Genomic DNA, 18,589 nt, shown 5'->3' on the forward strand with positions numbered 1-18,589 from the left:
CTCTCCGAGTGGTTTTCTAGTTTCTTCTTTTCTCTTCTGATGTACAAAAAAAAATCATCTGTGTGGTATATCTGCAAGTTTATACATTTATGTACTGTATGTTCCGCGTTATCTCCCTGTAACAAACTACAGATGTTTGCTAAACACCATAAACATCCCGTAAAAGCGTTCGTTAATAAAAACAAATCTCTATAAAAAATAAAAGCCTATATTGCCAGTGTTACAGTGTCATAATCAGTATATATCTCTCAAAAAACTCAGTCTCTGAGTCTTTCAGGCTAATGATTGCCTTGCTAGCTGTAAAACTGCTTTTTCCATGGCTTGTGAAGCCAAACACAGTGACAAATAAATCCTTGACTTAAATGTCCATTACATAACTGCCCATTTTACCAGCTCCAGTGTAGTTTTTTTCAGTGTCGGACATTATTTTCTCCAGTAACTTGGTCCAATGGTCAATTAACATAGATTTTGTGTATTTCTATTACATCCCCACCCAGAACCCATGATGCTGACGTCATACCAGGCTGCGTGTTGGTGACTCGGACAAACTGCCGAAACTGGAGCGGGTCATCTGTGCCAAGGACGTCCCGTAGCGTAAGGCGGCATACACGGGATCTACACGCGTCCGTGCAGCCTCTGAAACCACACACATTCATAAGACTCACACTGATGTTCTACTTATTTACAAACACACCTCTAAATTATTCACACAAATACACGCTCTCACACACCATATGAGTATGACTGCACATCGCCATCGCAGGACTGTTGTGCTTGTGCCAATCTGGAGGAACCAGAGAGTCTAAATATAACTGTAGTAACACAATCAGTCCTGGACCAAAGTGACCCACTTATTTAAGGGAGGCAGTAGCCAAACGTTAAGGAGACATCAAGACATTCCAATGAATCGACCCGCTTTGATTTATTTATACATTTTACTCATTGGCAGGAGATGAGACTTAGTTGTAATAGCTCTAATATATCTGCTTCTGTAGTTGAGCAGAAAGGGAATAAGAGATGAGATTTAAAATATGGAAATCCTCAAAAAGCCTTCATCGCCACATTTCATGTAGATGGCACCGCTCAGTGCTATCAGAGCGTTTCTGAAGTTAGGAATTAGATTTCCACATGTCTGTCTCCATCCTGCTCAACTTGAGTCGACTGGAGGGCAGAATTATTATTTTCCTGCAGGGTTAGATGTGACGTGGGTGTCAAGGTTTCTTATAAGAACAGAGAACGTTTAAAAACATTAATTCTGCAGCTTTCAAGATGCGTTTAGGTACATGGATGAGATAAAATGCACTTGAGTCACTTGATCGATTAACAGAGGTATGTCTGAAAGACGAAGTCAGTGCGCTGAGAATCAACTAGTGAAAACTGTGACTCTCTTCGCTCTCCTTTTATAGATTATTTCCTTCAGTGAGTCTGACCTTCATCTTCCTTTTCAGTCTAGAAAGGTAGGATATTTGAGATGACTTCATCCTTGTCTTGCATTAATCTCTGTCAAACCCCCATGATTTGACCTTATTTCAACTCAGTACTAGTCATTCACTTCAATAATAACCAAAAATTATACACACACCTTTCACCAGCTTTTCTTTCTCTTTAAATGAAGAACCAGGTCCTTGAATATGCAGTTGCATGCCATGCCATAAGTTATAAAAATCAAAGTGATCAGACAATTAGAAGAATAAACGTTCATTCATACTGTTTCTACTCAACTTTTCATTTCTTTGCTGTCTTTAGTGCAGCTCTGAGGTTTATACTGTATAATGTAAAGGTAGAACTTTATGGCTTTACTTCAATAAACTAATAAGATGGTTTCATTTATTATATTTTCACAAGGTACCCAATTTGTAACTCAAGCTGCAGCAATTAATTGACTTTTGCAATAACTGCTTGTAGGTTTGAATAATTTTTCAAGAAAAAATGTCAAAATGCTCAGATTCTGCCTTTTATGTTATGAATATTTTCATGTTTCTTTGTTCTAATGACAGTAAATGTTAATATGTTTGCTTTGAAAAACTAGGCAAAATATCCGAGGACATAGTTTTGTTGCACTCAAGATTTTTTCTCTTGGTCATGAGTGCATTTTTATTTCATTTTAGGCAAAGAGCTGTCTCCCAGCATTATGTATGAATATTACATTGAGTGAAGAATCAACTGCTACTTTCCAGCAGTTATTAAACTCTCACCATCTTTTATAACATTTATGGACAACTAGACAACAACAGGTGGTAATGCTGTTGGACAGTAACAGTTTCCATTCCATTATAAGGCTGAGGGGCTGCAGCCAAACCATCATTCAGCATCTAAGCCAAACTAAAGGAAAACCAAGGTGGAGAAATCCAAAATTAAGGAAATGACTTTTTCCAAATCTATCGGTTGCATTTGAAGCCTCGCAATAGATGACAATAATGGTCCAAAATGATATAGTGCTGTCTATTTTCTAAAGAAGGATGCAACATTTTCCTGTTGTGCCAGTGCATTTATAGGAAGCTGAAGTTTCCCCCTTTCCATTTGAGCCCTATGGGACCATATGGTAGAATAAAAATTATATTACAGTAGTGATGTCCCGATCTGGATTTTTTTTCTTCTGATCCGATCAAGTTTTTTTTAGGATTAGTTTTGCTGATACCGACCTGATACCGACTTTTTACAATTAAATTTTGATTTACATTTGGAGTCATTATTTATAGGTTATTATGCTATTATTTTACTTGAGATCACAATTGGGCTGGATGTGGAACGTGAACTAAAACAAGTTTGACACCTTTGACTTTTAATAACTTTAGAATAATTTTTGCACTTTCCAAAGTCATACTGTGGGACAAAACAGAACCTCTGGCAGGCTGGTTTTGACCCACGGGCCGTATGTTTGCCACTGCTGTAGCACATCTACGGACAGGTCCGTCCATGGATTATATGGGGGTGTGTTCCGTGCTGTTAGTGAGACGCAGATCAGTTACTCGTGGGTTGGGTCAAAAGAATCTCAGTTTATTTGCAGGGCAGGTTGGGTCGGGTTAAATAATTCCACAAAAGCCCTGAGGGTTGAAAAAAAACAACTTGCACACATCACTATAGCACATACCTCATAATGAATATGCGCAGAGTGAAAGTGAAACTTATAGACGCTTTATTAATTCCTCTAAGCCTCCCACTGTTGAGCAGCTACATTTCCTTTTCCCTTCCTGCGGGGACTTTAATTTGAGGGGGGCAGCAAGACCTTTGTCCCCCACCCCACCCCCAGAATCAAGCCCAGATTGGCCCGATCTCGTGATAAAATCTGATTCGATCTTCTAAAAAATGCCAGATTGGCAGCCGATACCGATCTGTAGATCAGATCGGGACATCCCTATATTACAGTTCATGGTGAGAAACGAGCAAGTTTTTGATTCTGTTTGAATTATTTAAACATGTTTGTCAATTTAAAAGCTATTTTTACAAGAAAGTCACAGTTTGTTGTAAAACTAGAAAAGTATCAAACTGTGAAAATACATAAATATAAAACCTACACACAGGTCATTGTAAGAGTCTTTGTCCATGATCTGTTCAGAGCTGCTGAGGATGTCTCTGCAGTTTCAACATGACCAGACTGTAGTGATTAATACTTTTTCACATCACTCTGGAAGAACAAGGTGAATTTTAGTGCAACACACACAACAACAGATGCAGTCCATTCAGCTGTTGGACACAAAACTAGATGTTTCTTTACCATATTTATCACAAACTAACTTGACTTGTAAAATTTTCTTTTAAACTGAACGTTCATATATTTTATGAAGGGGCAGGGCTTCAGCTCTCCACGTCTTCTACCAACTTCAAGTACCCAGAAAGTGCCCGAGTTGTAAAACCTGCAGAAACTCAATCAATAACCACTCACATTTCTGTGCCTTGCTTTTCAGTGTCATGTTTAGATGCATGTAGTAAAAGTAATCAACATGTAATCAAATTAATGACATAATAAAAACAGCAATAACAATCATTTATTGTCTTTGTCAGTGAATATGAAGATAAGCAGATTCTAACTGGTATTACAACAATGCAACTTTATCTTTTATGTGCTTTACTCTTGCACTTACAAGACTCGCACCTTCATAAATACTGCAAGGTTTAATATGAGACAATAAAACGCTTTGCCAAAAGGGAACTAACGGGAAATTACAGGCTCTCTAAGTAAATACATCATAAAAATTGGTGTCTGATACTTATGTGTGTAAACATGGGCTCAGTTTTTTTTCACCAGGCCTTTTGTTAGAATGATTGCGAGGACAATTTGCAATGTGTGGTTTTGAGTTTGGCAGGTTGCAGTCTCAGCTGGTTCTGGCAGCTTCCCAGGCGTCATGGTGCTAAGCTCGGGGTGATAATGGAGCTGTAGGTTAATTGTACTCTGATTCATGTAGAGTACAAGAAAGTGACAGCATGAGGCTCTAATCCTGATACAGTTTGAGGGATAAAGGACAGTATCACCTACGCAGATGCTCAGCTAAAGATACGGCGAAGCAAAACGAGTAGAGACGACATAGAAAGGAAGAACAAATTCAGGTACTTCAAGACTTCGGGATCGTTAACACTGGACTGTAAAATCACAAGGATATGACAAGAGGGGGGAAAAAAAAACCAAACATATTCACATACTTTCAGGGTGCAGCCCGTCCTTCAGAGAAGCTGAATTTGTTCTTCCTCTTTATCTTTTTCCACTTCATGCTTCGTTGTTGTCAGATGAGATGGAGACCGTTCTGGTTTTATTACAGCACACGCACAAGCACACAGAAACAAAGTAAAAGGCTAGACAAGAGCAACATCACTAAACAAAAGCACAAAAGACCAAAACACACACACACACACATACACACACACACACACACACACATGCAGGGACATACACTCAGCTGAGCTCACCTTGGCTTGGCTGGACTTCTTTGACGACAGCCAATTGGTCGTTGACGAGCATGGGCGAGCTGAAGTTTCGCTTGAACGCTCCAGACTAATGGAAGAAAACAGAAGGCAGAATGATTTTTCAGCTTCCATTGCTTACCGTTTTAGGCTGAGCTGTTAGGTAACTGCCACTACGTAGTCATTTTACCCCCGATAATGGAGTCACTTACACGTTACTCAAGCAGAAACACATTACAGCAGTCTGACAGGACTACACGTGCTCATTTCTGCGGCCAAGTCACAAAATAAAACTGTTCTTTGCTGTTAATTATGAACAATGGATTCACTCAACAATGTGCAAGTGGGTTACACACAAGCGTGGACATTGGATTTTTACGCATTTGTTCGTGTCCAGACAACTGCAATTTCACACTGAATTAACTACAGTAAGTGTTTCATCTGGGTTGTCGACTTGTCTTTGCGTCCATGCAAACGAGCCACTCATTCAGTCATATTATGCTGATGAGAGAATCAGTGTCGAATGAAAAAGTACCAGATTAAGTGATACCTCAGCTCCTGGTAAAACACCAAGCCAAATTTTTCTCCTTACGATGCCCTCGTCATTCCTCTACCACGGCCTTTCTCTCTTTGAGCTCGCCCATTAAACTGCACTGAGCTGTTGTCAACATATTGCTCTTAAAATTTTCCAAGTGGCTCTTGCTGAATGCTAATGTCCTCTGCCCTACGCTGGAGGAGAAACACAACAGCTGTGGATAAAATCACCCCCAATGTGCGCTCAAGTGCTCATCTTTTACCACTGGCCTTAAAAATCTCGTCATGGAGAAAAGAACAGATCCTGTCTGCATTCAAGCTGTTCTTGTTAAAGTATCATTGTACACTTCCACAAAACATGGATACATATAATTTCACTGTTGTTAGTCAGTGAATGATCTCCTACATTTGAAGTTAAGAAACATTATTGTTACACGATTTGTAGATGCACTTTTGTTGAATCTCTGCCCATCTGCACTTCTGAGAAATTCCACCTGCCTAAGATGGTCTTTTAATACCCAATTATATTACTGAAATGTTGCCATTTAACCTAATTAGCTGCAAAATGTTCCTCCAGCTATTTCTTCTTGGTAACCCTTGCTTTTCCAGCCTTTTGTTGCCCCTGTTTCAGTGTTTTGGATACATGTTGGTGCCATCAAATTAAAAAATGAGAGTAGTTCACTTCTAATTTGCATAACAGGATGTTTTGTGTGTCTGTTAACAACTATGTGTCATCTTGCTGTAATGTTATGTATGGGGTCCCTCAAGGATCGGTTTGGGGACCTATTTTGTTTTCCTGCAGAAACATGGTGTTTGGTTTAATTTCTATGCTGACAACTCTCCCTAATCCCTACAGGATTGCTTAAATAATATCAAAAACTGGATGTCACTCAAATAAGACAGATTTGCGAATCATTGCATTCTGATGTTTTATATTTACATTTTACTTTCCCAACTATTTGGGAATATAATAATGTAACTAGCGTGTCGACCTGTGGGGATCCCCGAGTCCTAGATGTGGTAGTTTTTATGCTGTTGTGTATTTGCGCATGCTGTATCGCATTTGTCTGCCATAGCATTCTGGGTATAGCAATGTGACTGTAAGGCTTTTGTATGCCAAAATTACTAATGTCTCCCGAAATATTGGTCCTTCAACTTGCTGTTTTCGCTAGTCTCTGCCTTGACCAAAAATACAAAAGAATGCCAAACTGCGGCAGTCAGCTCTTTCCGGATTTTGTTTGAGTCCCGAGACACACATACATGCAAACAGAGGCCACTTGGCTTTTATATTATAGATAGCACATATACAAAAATTTTTTCTGGTTTTGGCTGAAAAAGATGATGGTTCAGGTTAAATTATAAATAATGGGCTCTATGCATAGCCCTGCTACTTCCTGAACTTCAGGTAGCTCCTTTGTTTCCTGTCTTTCATTTTTGGACATACTGATTAATCCAGTTGTGTCTGCTACTTCTTGTTGTGACTACTGTGGTCAGACACACCTGGATTAATCAGTGTGTCCAAAAATGAAAGACAGGAAATAAAGGAGCCACTTGAAGTTCAGGAAGTAGTGGGACTGTGCATAGAGCCCATGGCATTGCAAGTCATGTCATATACCATCTTCATGTACTCTGTATAACACCACGCTGTCGTATCTTTCTTTCATTCTAACCAAGTGCTGCAAGTGCCTAAACCTAGTCACAAAGGTTTAATAAGTCTAATAAAGCTGGAAACATTCATGAAATATGTTGTCATTTTATATTCATATTCAGACAAAAATTGCCATGAGAATTTTAAATAATGCACCCCTAATTTACCCATATATAGAAATTATTTTATGTCCATAAATATCTATATTGTGTGTCCATGGTTTGTAGAAATGCACAACTTTTGGCTACTTTTCCCCTTCTGACTGGGTTGCAATTTGAGATGGTGGCTGGTAAAATACAGGCACTGTTTTAGAAAGTACAGAACTCAGTGTGCTGCACTGAAATGTCCTAATGGAAACATCTGCAATGAGGCACAGTGTGCTCATGGGATGTGACATCCTGAGGAAAGTGAAGCTTATCTATGGATTAAGAAATGCAGTCCTGGGAGTAGATTAGCACCTTACCACATCGTGTCATTGCAGTGCTGCAGTTTCCAACAGAGTGATAGCACAGTTTTATATAATAATGGTAGTTTAACACCGACTCTGCAGCTCCTGAAAAATGCTTTTTTTTCCCTTTTTTTTTTTTTTTTTAAATGAACTGTCTTTGATAAGAGTTATTAGACATTTTGTAACTGTTTAACTTAATCTGTAACTTATACAGAACTCCTAAGGTGATATTTTTTACTTTGCACACTAGTGTTATATTCAAGACCACCTAGACCAAGAATAATCAATTCATGACTGAGGAGTGAGACCAGAATGTATAAAGACCAAGAAAAGACGAAGACCTTGAGTACTTGAGACCAGGGGAGATGCACAGCAAGAGCATTACTACTATGTTTTTCAGCTATCACAGACTGACATAGTATCAGGGATAAGATGGCTCCCATGCTGCTGAGTTGCAGTATAAGGCAGCCTGTGGAAAGCTGAATTAAGAATTGATAAAGAAAAAAAAAAAAATACCCCTCAAGAAATGTTTGAAAAATGTTTTTCAAACCACAGCAAAGATGTTACAAAATAAATCAGAAAGTGCACCAGGAACCTAATGATGTCCCTGCAACTATGGTCTTGACTGGTCTTAAAACACAATTCAGGGTTCTCTTAGTCTGAGACTGAAACATGGTTGAGTTAAAATGTATTTCAGAAGACCTGTCATGAGTACTACAACACTAGTGCACACACATTACTACTTTGCCTGAGCAAGTAAAATGTCTTGTATTCACCAGGTAATCCATTTTCTAGTTATGTGTCTAATTCTTTGCACAAAACAATCAACTCACTTATATAAGACATGGACAGAATAATTCAGCTGCTTCCTATCATTAAGTAAGTACTATAATATTTATTAATATTCAAACATGTGAACACACACTTACATCATAACCTTTACTTATCATAGGTAGTTAGTTTGTAGAGTGTTAACCATATACAAAACATAATGTATGTGTTCAATATGTTCTACTGGTGTTCTGCCGATAGTCTGTAATGTCTACTTTGCAACATTTTATTCTGTCCAATATGTTGCAGTTACCCAAAATGTCTGACAACCTAATTTTCACTATGAATTAACCTACTGAGTGTATATCATGTCACATATAGGTATCGTATGAGTCTATTTAAAGTCAGTCCATGTTAGATTAAGTTCGACTTTCTGACCCCAAAGGCAACGTGATGCAGTTTGAGCCACATACATAATTTACACCTCTGGAAGCAGAAACACTGAAAAGACACTGAAAAGCATTTCATTGTAAACTGTATAGGCAGTAGACATAAGATATAAGTAACTGGTGTGTTTGAATAGTTGTAGTAATGATGTTTTCCCCTTTGACCTGCAACAGACTAATAAAAGAGTGCTTAAATAGTCTATTATTACACCTTTTATGTGTTCACAAAACAAACAGTAAATAAGTGTAGGTGAAGTTGAGAAGTGTCACGGACGCATATAGATGTAGATGACAGGGTTACCATGGTAACAGTGCTCCTGCATCAGGTGATTCACATCATGACTGCAATCCAAACTGCTGTTGCTGCTGGTGTATTTTTTTAATGAGCCTATAAAAAATGTCAGGGGAAACACGGAGTTCAAATGGGATCCAGCTGAGCAGAACTGTGTTGTTGCATATTATAAATATTAAAATTAGTAATAGAGATTATATAAAAATCTTTAGGATACAACCCAACTCAAGTATATATGAACTTTACATTTTAATCCTAAATCTTTACATGAAATACTTTGCAGATATGTAGCAAATTAAAGGATAAACCTGATGGGATTGGTGTCCATCAGGACATCAGGTGCATATTTTGAGGTGTCACTGGTCTGTGGTTTGGTGAAAATGATGTGAATCACATGCCACCTTTAATTTCACACCTGTCTCTAAGCTTTTTCATGAGTTCTGCATTTCAGATATTCCTTGGATGGATAAATAATGTTGAAAAATGGTTGTAGGATTTGAATGTTTACATGTTTTCTTGAATAAAATATTCACTGCACCCATGTGAACTGAATCTGAAACCATAACAAAACACACGAGAGCTTGTAGCGAAAACAAACTTTCATATCTGTGTTCTGAATGTGAAGAAATATGTTAATCAGTGTTTACACCCTTCACAATCTCTCATGTCTTTTCTTCTGTCACTTCATATTCAGTTCCACTCTAAAATATTTAATGCGTAAATGGATTTTTGTTCTACAAATTTTCACATGAAATCTACATGATCTTACATTTTCTAACGTACTGTATCTACCACTGATGATTATTATTGTTTTAGTGAGTACCTTTAGAATAAAATTATTTTTCTTTCTTTCTTTTCCTTGAAAGATCAATTTGAGTCTCTCGTATCATCCATGCATTAACAACATTCTGCTTCTCCACATATTCATTTCCCATAAAATATACATATACAAGAATTTACAATGCCAGAATATATGAACGAAATGCAGCATGCAGGTTTCTGTCATAAACATTGTAAAGTAAATTATCAGTGATATTAGTGATAATATCGCTCATAATATCACTTATCAGCGATAATATAAGTAATAAGTCTTGTATTATGTATAAAATGGTGTCTTTCAAATACTTTTGGATGTTTTTCTTGATAATTTGTCTCTGAAATGTCATACTACAGATGTAATCTCACTGAATTTCCTTCTTTGTTTCTTTCTTTCCATTTCACTACCACAATGGCTGATTATCTGCTTGATATTCTTAATGTAATAGAGTTGTATGGTTGCCTCTAATTTAAGTCAATCATGGTATTTACACTCAGGATGATCAACCAGAAAAAAAGAGGATCACCACATACATGACTTCACGAACAAAAAAGGGAAAAAAAAAAAAACAAATTATCACCCACACTGTCTGAAGTGAAGTGCAGGGAAAAAACAACACAACAGTGATTGCTTAGCACCAAAGACGTTGCCAAATTAAAGAAACTGTCAGTTCACAGATTACTTGCAATTTCAGCAAAGAAAGACTGAATCAGTACTATGATGAAAGAAGTATCAGTGATATTAAATGCGGTTTTGTGAATACATTTGTGTTTCAGCAAAGCGGGCCCACCTTCCCATGACAGGGCTGCTGCGATAGTTCTGAGGTGCACCACAGGTGAGCAGCCATCTTGCACGTTTTACACCGCAGGGCTTGTTTGGAGTTTCCTGCAGAGAGAGAGATAGAGAGAAATGGAGATGAAAAAAATGAGAGCATAGGATGCAAAAAAACCCAAAAACCAAAAGAAAAACACAGCAGGCTGCAGATCCTCGACAGACGGAACACAAAGTGGCCTTCAGATCACATGTGCAGGTTTTTCTCTGTGCTCAGGTACACAGTGTAATCAAGTGCTGTTCTACTTTTATCAAGGTGCCAGCGTTAATAGAGCTGACACTAACAGCTTCATCAACAGCTTCTCGTCCAAACAACTTGGAGAGATTCACAGCCAGCTGGATATATTTCAATAATAATCGATTTGGCTCCAAGTTGTCTTGCTTTTTCATTACAGTTCGAAACGTTGCAGTGATGAAAATGTCAGAGAATTGAAAGGTTTTCTTTTAATTTGAAGGCAACAAGAGTTGTTTAAGTGGATGAGTCTGTTTTTTTGTCCTACAAGCCACTAATAATAGATTTCTGGAATTGCTGCAGTTTGGGATTACATCTACAGGTCAGTTACAGAAAAACAATAAACAAACAAACTCTTGGCTCGCTGTTAATACTGTAGAGCTCGATAGATCTATTATTTTTGTAATCAACTAATCTACCAATTATTTTCTATGATTTGATTAAACAATTATAGCTGAAAAAAAAGGTAAAAATGTCTGGAAATGACAAACAACCTTATTCCAGAATGAGCTTAAAGAACCACCACAAAAAATGTAAAGTGAAAGACTAAACATATCTATACGCATATGGGGAAAAAAAACAATAACATAAAAGTATATAGAAAAATATCTATATATACGAACAACAAACAAAACAAATGACATCTACACCACAGTCTTCAACAAATTTGCGCACAATTTACTGACAATTTAAGATTAACTAACATATAACCCTGTTGCAATCCTATCGTCAGGTGCATTACAATAAGCATCCGTGTGAAACACAACAACACAACCAATGTTTAGCAGCAGCAAAATTAAGAAAATTAAGCTTTGATTCAGGAAAATTGCCAACTAATATTTTTTAATCGATTTAAGTCAATTAATCAATTGTTTCAGCTCCAGCTCCAAGCACTGCAATGATTAAAATGTCAGAGAACTGAAGTGTTTTCTTCTAATTTGAAGGTAAAATGAAATGTTTTAAGTGGATTAGTCTTTTTTTTGTCCTACAACCCACAAATAATAGATTTCTAGAATAGGTGCAGCTGGGGATTATATGGACAGGTCGGTTACAGAGAAACAATAATCAAACAAACTGGTTGGCTCGCTGTAAATACTATGTTCACACTGAATAGAAATGGTGATTCGGCATCATGCATCTGCTTAACAATGAGACAGAAGGCGGGACTGTGCTCAGGGATTGCAGACAAGTGTAGTTGGACCCAGGTGATGCCTTACATAAATAAACCTACGATGCATGCAAAAAACCCACAGCACAGACGCCCAAGCAGAGATGCAGGTTGGAGTCTGTAATCAGTCATAGTGACAGGAAGTAGATTTAGCAGAAAAACAGGTAGTAGTTCATGAAAAAAGGGCAAATTAGGTGTAGAAGGACTCAGATATCTGTATCACAGTATTCCCAAACAGAATTCTAAACACACGGAAATGATATTCTAATATTTAATATATTTTTGAAGCTTCCTCATCTAATTTCTAAACGTAAACTGCTGTGTTGATAACATTGATCCACAGGGTTTGTACACAACGCTAGCTCTAAGATCAGACTCACAGCTTCAAATCCTGCTGCAGTGATAAACCCTTTTGCCTAAAATGCCTTTAGCATAATAAGAAGTGTTCTCTGCAAAAAAAAAAAAAAAAGTATCTCATTCAGGGTAAGCTGGATGCTGTGCCTTGATTCACACTTGAGACTTGCTATACTTGGCCCAATCCACACCTTCACCATGTGGACCCAAAAAACAAATCACAAATCAAAGATATTCTCGGTTGTTACTATTTCTCTTGCAGTGACATGACATGTTGTCTGTGACACATGTTGCAGATGATGGTGCAATTTGCATCTAGCATGAATTTGCATTTATATAGGCATTCATATTCAATTCGCTTTAAGGCCAATCAAGCGGGGAGATATTTAGGCTACAAACAACCCTGGTTTAGTGTTTGATGCTTGAATACATCTTTAGATACTGTACATGTACATCAGTGTTGTAGGGTTTTAACTGCTCATTACCTCCGCCAGGAGGTATTGTGATCGCTTTGCTTTGTGTGCGTGTTTGTTTGTTTGTTAGCAAGATAACTGAAAAAGTTATGGACGGATTTTCATGAAATTTTCAGGAAATGTTGATACTGGCACAAGGAAGACATGATTAAATTTTGGTGGTGATCGGGGGTGGGGGGGCCCACAGGGGTGCCCAACGGATCGGCCCTGGCGGAGGTCTGCACTCTTTGAGTGCTTTTCTAGAAAAGACAGCGCAGACCTCCGCCAGGGCCGATCCGTGGGGGCCCCCCCATGGGCCCCCCCCACCCCCAGTTGCTACCAAAATTTAATCATTTCTTCCTTGTGCCAGTATCAACGTTTCCTGAAAATTTCATGAATATCTGTCCATAACTTTTTGAGTTATCTTGCTAACAAACAAACAAACACGAGGGGGGGGCAGATCTGTCTTGGCGGAGGTCTGCGCTCTCTGAGTGTTTTTCTTGATGTATTTGTAAACTGAGTTCTGCACCTATTATGTATATACAATAGATATATAGTTACATTTAAGCCAGGGGTGATAAACATATGACCTGTGGGCCAAAACCAGCCTGCCAAAGGGTCCAACCCGGCCCGCAGGGTACATTTGCAAAGTGCAAAAATTACATTAAGGATATTAACAGTAAAAGGTGTTGAATTTGTTTTAGTTCAGGGGCCACATATAGGCCAATGTGATCTCAAGTCAAATAATAGCATAATAACCCATAAATAATGACAACTCCAAATACTCCTCTTGTAAAAAAAGTGAACTTAGAGTATGAAATTTACAAACTATCCTTTATATCCTGACTCACTTGAGCAAATATGAACAACCTGAAATGTCTTAAAGGAGCAATATTTGCCTTTTTAAATGGAATTATGCATTTTAAAACATTTCCTTGTGGTCTACATAAACTGTAAATGCTATGCTTGGGTCTGAATTCTTCATTAATTAAACTCCACAGGTCCATCTTCAACCCAATTTCTGACTAATGATACCAGAAAAGTCCTTTTGAGCGCTGGTCCTTTAAATGCACGAGCCACTTCACACCCCACCCCCTCCAGGTTGTTGGCTGTACTGCTTTGTCCCGTTCAACTAACAACTGAACATTTTAGGTAATCGGCTCGAAGTTTGGACATATTTTCAGTATGGACTACAACCGCTGCTGCTAATGAACAATTATGTTGGACTCGGAGAAATGTTCGTTGGAAGTCTTGACCTTATATGAGCAAATGTCATGACGTTAAATAGTTATAGATGTAACAAATTAAGAAGGGATTAAAACGGGTTGTAGAAATTCACTTGATTTTTGCCAAAATGAATCTAAAGAGACCTTTGCAGCACCTGGAGGGTTCAAATTTAAACTTTTTGAACTATTAGGGTCTAAATACACAAATAAATGTAGGGGTTTAGCAAAATATGACCCCTTTAAGAAAAAAAAGTGCAATTTTAACATTATTATGCCTGTAACTAAATGTTTTGTGCATTTGTAGATCCACTGTGATCTGTAAATTGTGTTAATAATAAGTTCAGCTGAAAGAAATTTCAGGTTGTTCATGGTTGTTCAGGTTATTCATGTTTTCATGGTATAATTTTACTTTACGCAAACTAAAAGGAGAAAATTTTGGATTATTAAATAATAATAAATGAGTTTGACTGTCCTGGGATTAGGGAAAGAGGACCTGGACTTGATTTAACTCTCACCATAAACCTTCAAAGATGCAAAGAAAAACATTCACTATATATTTGGAAAGATCTGAACCAAACCATGATCTTTTTCTTAACACTAACCTTGTGGTTTTATTGCCTAAGCCTAAACACCATAGAAAATTCTGCTGCTGTGGCTCTCAGATTTTGTAAATCCACCATCTCCCCCAGCCCCCTCCAGCCTATTGAAGTAAGTAGTGCTTCAATAGTAGAAGTGGAGCATTTGAAACCACATGAGAGACCTTAATGCAGATATACCCTTAAAATACTGAATAACCATTGGTATACGTTTAGAGAAATATACCATCTTAACATTTTTTTCCTGATGACTTGGTTTCAATTTGTGAAAAATTACACTGTGAAATACACACTATGCATGGGATGTGACATTCTGTGAAAAAAGACTCTGGATTAGGAAATGCACAGTCCTGGGAAAAGATTGAGCACCTTACCCACTATCATGTGTTTGCAGTGCTGGCAGTTGGTGGGTTTACGAAAGACATGGTCCTGGAAACAGTGGTTAATCTGAGGTCGGGGGGGCTTGGTGGGCAGCGATGGAGAAAGGCTGAGAGAGGGGGAGTGGGAGGCGATGGAGGGGTTGGGGCTCAGAGATGGCGAAATGGACGGAGAGCGTTCACCAACGAGGGGAGAACCGGGCAACGGTGGAGGAGATGGAGGCGGAGGGTCGGTGATGAAGTCCGGAGGCAGGCGAGCGTCGCTGTACGACCTCTGGAAGAAGTTCTCCATGCTTTTACTGCGCATCATAGTCTTGAACGACAGGGAACGCTTTAGTCTCTGGAGCTGCACATGCATAGAGACAAGAGAGAGAAAGAAGGTACAAGAAGAATAAACAAGAGTTAAGTTGGGAGCAATAACAAATGTCCAATATGCCCTCAGGAAAGCATAAGCAATATCCCGGTATCCATAAACATAACACTGTTCTCTGGTCCAGTCACCGTGGGGAAGGAGGATGAGTCATGAAATGCAATATCACCTCATAAGGGAACAATGCATTCATAGAAAAGCCACCTGCATGTTCCCCTTATGAACACCAAAGTTGAGCTACACTAATAAGGCTTAATTAAACCTCAAATTAGTTCTAGTCAGAGCTCAGCAAAATGTTCGAAATGTGTGAATCCACATGTACAATTATGGTTTAATATCTAAGACTTGCATGAGCTCCTGTGCCTATGAGTCTATTTCGTGCTGGAAACTAGCCATTTGTTGCGTTAGCTAACTGTTTTTCTGAAATTAGCTGACTTGGTTGTACTTTACATCCACGATAACAGCCTGTAAATTGATTAATGAGAGGATTCAAGTCAGTTTTAGTAGTAGTAGTAGTAGTTTATTTCGAGCACATAGAATCATTAGATAATAAGTAATAATACAACATGGTCAAAACAAATAAATACAATTTTTTTTGCACTCGAAAGGGAGTTTTTGGAACAAAAATCCATTTGCTCATTAGTGCTTGGCTTTTCGTCTTTTACAGCAGCACCACTAACTACCATTAGCTTAGAAATGGAGTTAGTTAATGGCAACAATCTACCATTTTACAATATTAGCTACTGTTAGCTTTGAAAAAGAGTTAACACTAAAAATCTGTTTTACAACACTAGCTACCATTATCTTAGAAAAGGAGTAAATGCTAACAATCTACCATCTAACAACAACAATAACACTAGCTATGATTAGCTTTGAACAGGAGTTAGCACCAGCAATCTAGCATCTTACAAAACAAGTTACTGTTAGCTTAGAAAAGGAGTAAATACTAATAATCTACCATCTAACAACAACAACAACACTATGATTAGCTATGATTAGCTTTGAACAGGAATTAGCACCAACAATCTAGCATCTTACAAAACAAGTTACTGTTAGCTTAGAAAAGGAGTTAATGCTAACAATCTACCATCTTACAACACTAGCTACCATTAGCTCTGAAAAAGAGCTAGCACAAACAACCTACCGTCTTACAACACAAGTTACCGTTAGCTTAGAAAAGGAGTTAATGCTAACAATCTACCATCTTACAACACTAGCTATCATTAGCTTTGAAAAGGAGTTAATGCTAACAATCTACTGTCTTACAACACTAGCAATCATTAGCTTTGAAAAGGAGTTAATGCTAACAATCTACTGTCTTACAACACTGGCTACCATTAGCTTTGAAAAGGAGTTAATGCTAACAATCTACTGTCTTACAACACCGGCTACCATTAGCTTTGAAAAGGAGTTAATGCTAACAATCTACTGTCTTACAACACTAGCTATCATTAGCTTTGAAAAGGAGTTAATGCTAACAATCTACTGTCTTACAACACTAGCTATCATTAGCTTTGAAAAGGAGTTAATGCTAACAATCTACTGTCTTACAACACTAGCTACCATTAGCTTAGAAATTAGCACAAAGCATGCAAACCCAAACCAAACACAATCTATTGAACCTTTACATGGACCCTTGTTGGTGCAACCCATTGACCAACAAGGATCAGTTCCAAAGCATTTACACAGTTAAGCCTAGTTTAAAGAGTACTGCCTGCACATTTGTTCTGTGGTTACAGATGATAAGCCTCTGTCTTTGTGAGGCCCTGTACATTGAGGACTGCTGTGTGTGAATAGTATTTACTGTCATGAGGGGCTATTGTGATGAAATGAAACAAGACAGTTTACACAGCCTTATCGTCTATTAACAGCCTATCCTCGGGCCTCTTAATCTGGTGGATCCTGCTCATGGCCTGATTGGTTTTCGTTAAGCTAAACCCACATGCCTGTAACATGATACCCTATCAAGTTGCATGTGTCATTTTAATTCATATCGACGTAACTAGTCGTGCTTGTAGCCCATAAGCTGTATTGACCGAAGAGTCTACAGTGATTGATGTTCGCTGCTTTTCAAAAGCCGACGAACGTCACTCTTCTAAGCCCTGCTCTCCTCTGCCATCTAGCATTGATTGGCTGGATAAACGCATGTTGGGTGACATTTCCCTCCGGCTGCGCGTACAGATGATGATGCTAGTTTCCCGGAGGATAGGTGGCCATTTGTTACCCTGACATGTGACGGCGGCAGTGGCGGTGGAGGAGGGTGAGGGCGTGGTCGTGTCACAGGGGAAGAATGGATCAATGCAGACAGACGAGCAGACAGATCATCAGTCTGCCACGGACACTGTGTGTGCACTGCACTGACTGTCTGCACTCGTTCTGCTCAGCGCCAAACATAATCACTTTACAGGGACATGCTGTTTACAGCTCTGCGCGGCTGGGAATAAGATATGAAAACAGTTTGTCTATCTGAGTTTGTGTGTGTGTAGACAAGGCACGAGTAGAACACGAGTGCACTAGGTGTGCGTAACAGGTTTGCAGAGTTCATATGCTTCCTTTGAATCTTCATTAGTGAATTTCCCTTCATCAGATTACACCGATAACGACAGGCTGTGCTGCAGACTAATTCATTATACTGCTATTAAAAGCTCAGTGTTTACAGCATAGCATTATTAATCCTCTCTTGTGTATTATACAGGTTTTATGTTTATCTTTAGGCTGTAAAGTTAAATTAATGACTTGTTGACAATGTTGTCAGCTACACCTGCTGGATGTCTTTCACTCATTAAAAAAACATGTTGTTCCGAAGCCAGTAGTAAAATATGAGTGTAGGCGGCAGAGGTAGGAGAGGAAACTTTTTAAATATTTTTAAAGACAGGAATAAGTTTATTTTATGTGTTATGACTGTGTTTTCATGACATGTTGTCCATAAAAGGTTGTTTTTCTTCTTTGTTTTTACTACTGACTGTTGTGATGTTGTACAGTGTGTGATGGAGTCCCAGATAACAAAGAGATACTGGGACGGCTCTGGAACAGAATCGTACCCCGACTCGGCCCGAAACTGTTTGGCAGATCCGTCCCAGTGTCCAAATGCACACTGGGCCAAAACAGGTACTGCTCCGTGAAACGTATCT

At 38.4% G+C, this 18,589-nt stretch overlaps 1 protein-coding gene across 2 annotated transcripts in view; it reads right to left on the reverse strand.

Annotated features, from left to right (window-relative positions):
• Positions 1–18,589, reverse strand: part of LOC115424530 (SH3 and cysteine-rich domain-containing protein 2-like) — a 66,886-nt gene that overhangs the window by 15,778 nt on the left and 32,519 nt on the right. Inside the window, exons 2-5 of one of the 2 annotated variants that reach the window (XM_030141858.1) lie at positions 15,086–15,434; positions 10,643–10,737; positions 4,903–4,987; positions 521–636 (exon numbers count right to left, since the gene is read on the reverse strand). In XM_030141858.1, coding sequence (XP_029997718.1) covers positions 521–636; positions 4,903–4,987; positions 10,643–10,737; positions 15,086–15,434 — 645 coding nt within the window. The remainder of the gene's footprint in view (positions 1–520; positions 637–4,902; positions 4,988–10,642; positions 10,738–15,085; positions 15,435–18,589) is intronic. The other variant, XM_030141859.1, reaches the window with a different exon arrangement.

This window comes from Sphaeramia orbicularis, chromosome 8 (assembly GCF_902148855.1).
Source record: "Sphaeramia orbicularis chromosome 8, fSphaOr1.1, whole genome shotgun sequence".
NCBI lineage: Eukaryota > Metazoa > Chordata > Actinopteri > Kurtiformes > Apogonidae > Sphaeramia > Sphaeramia orbicularis.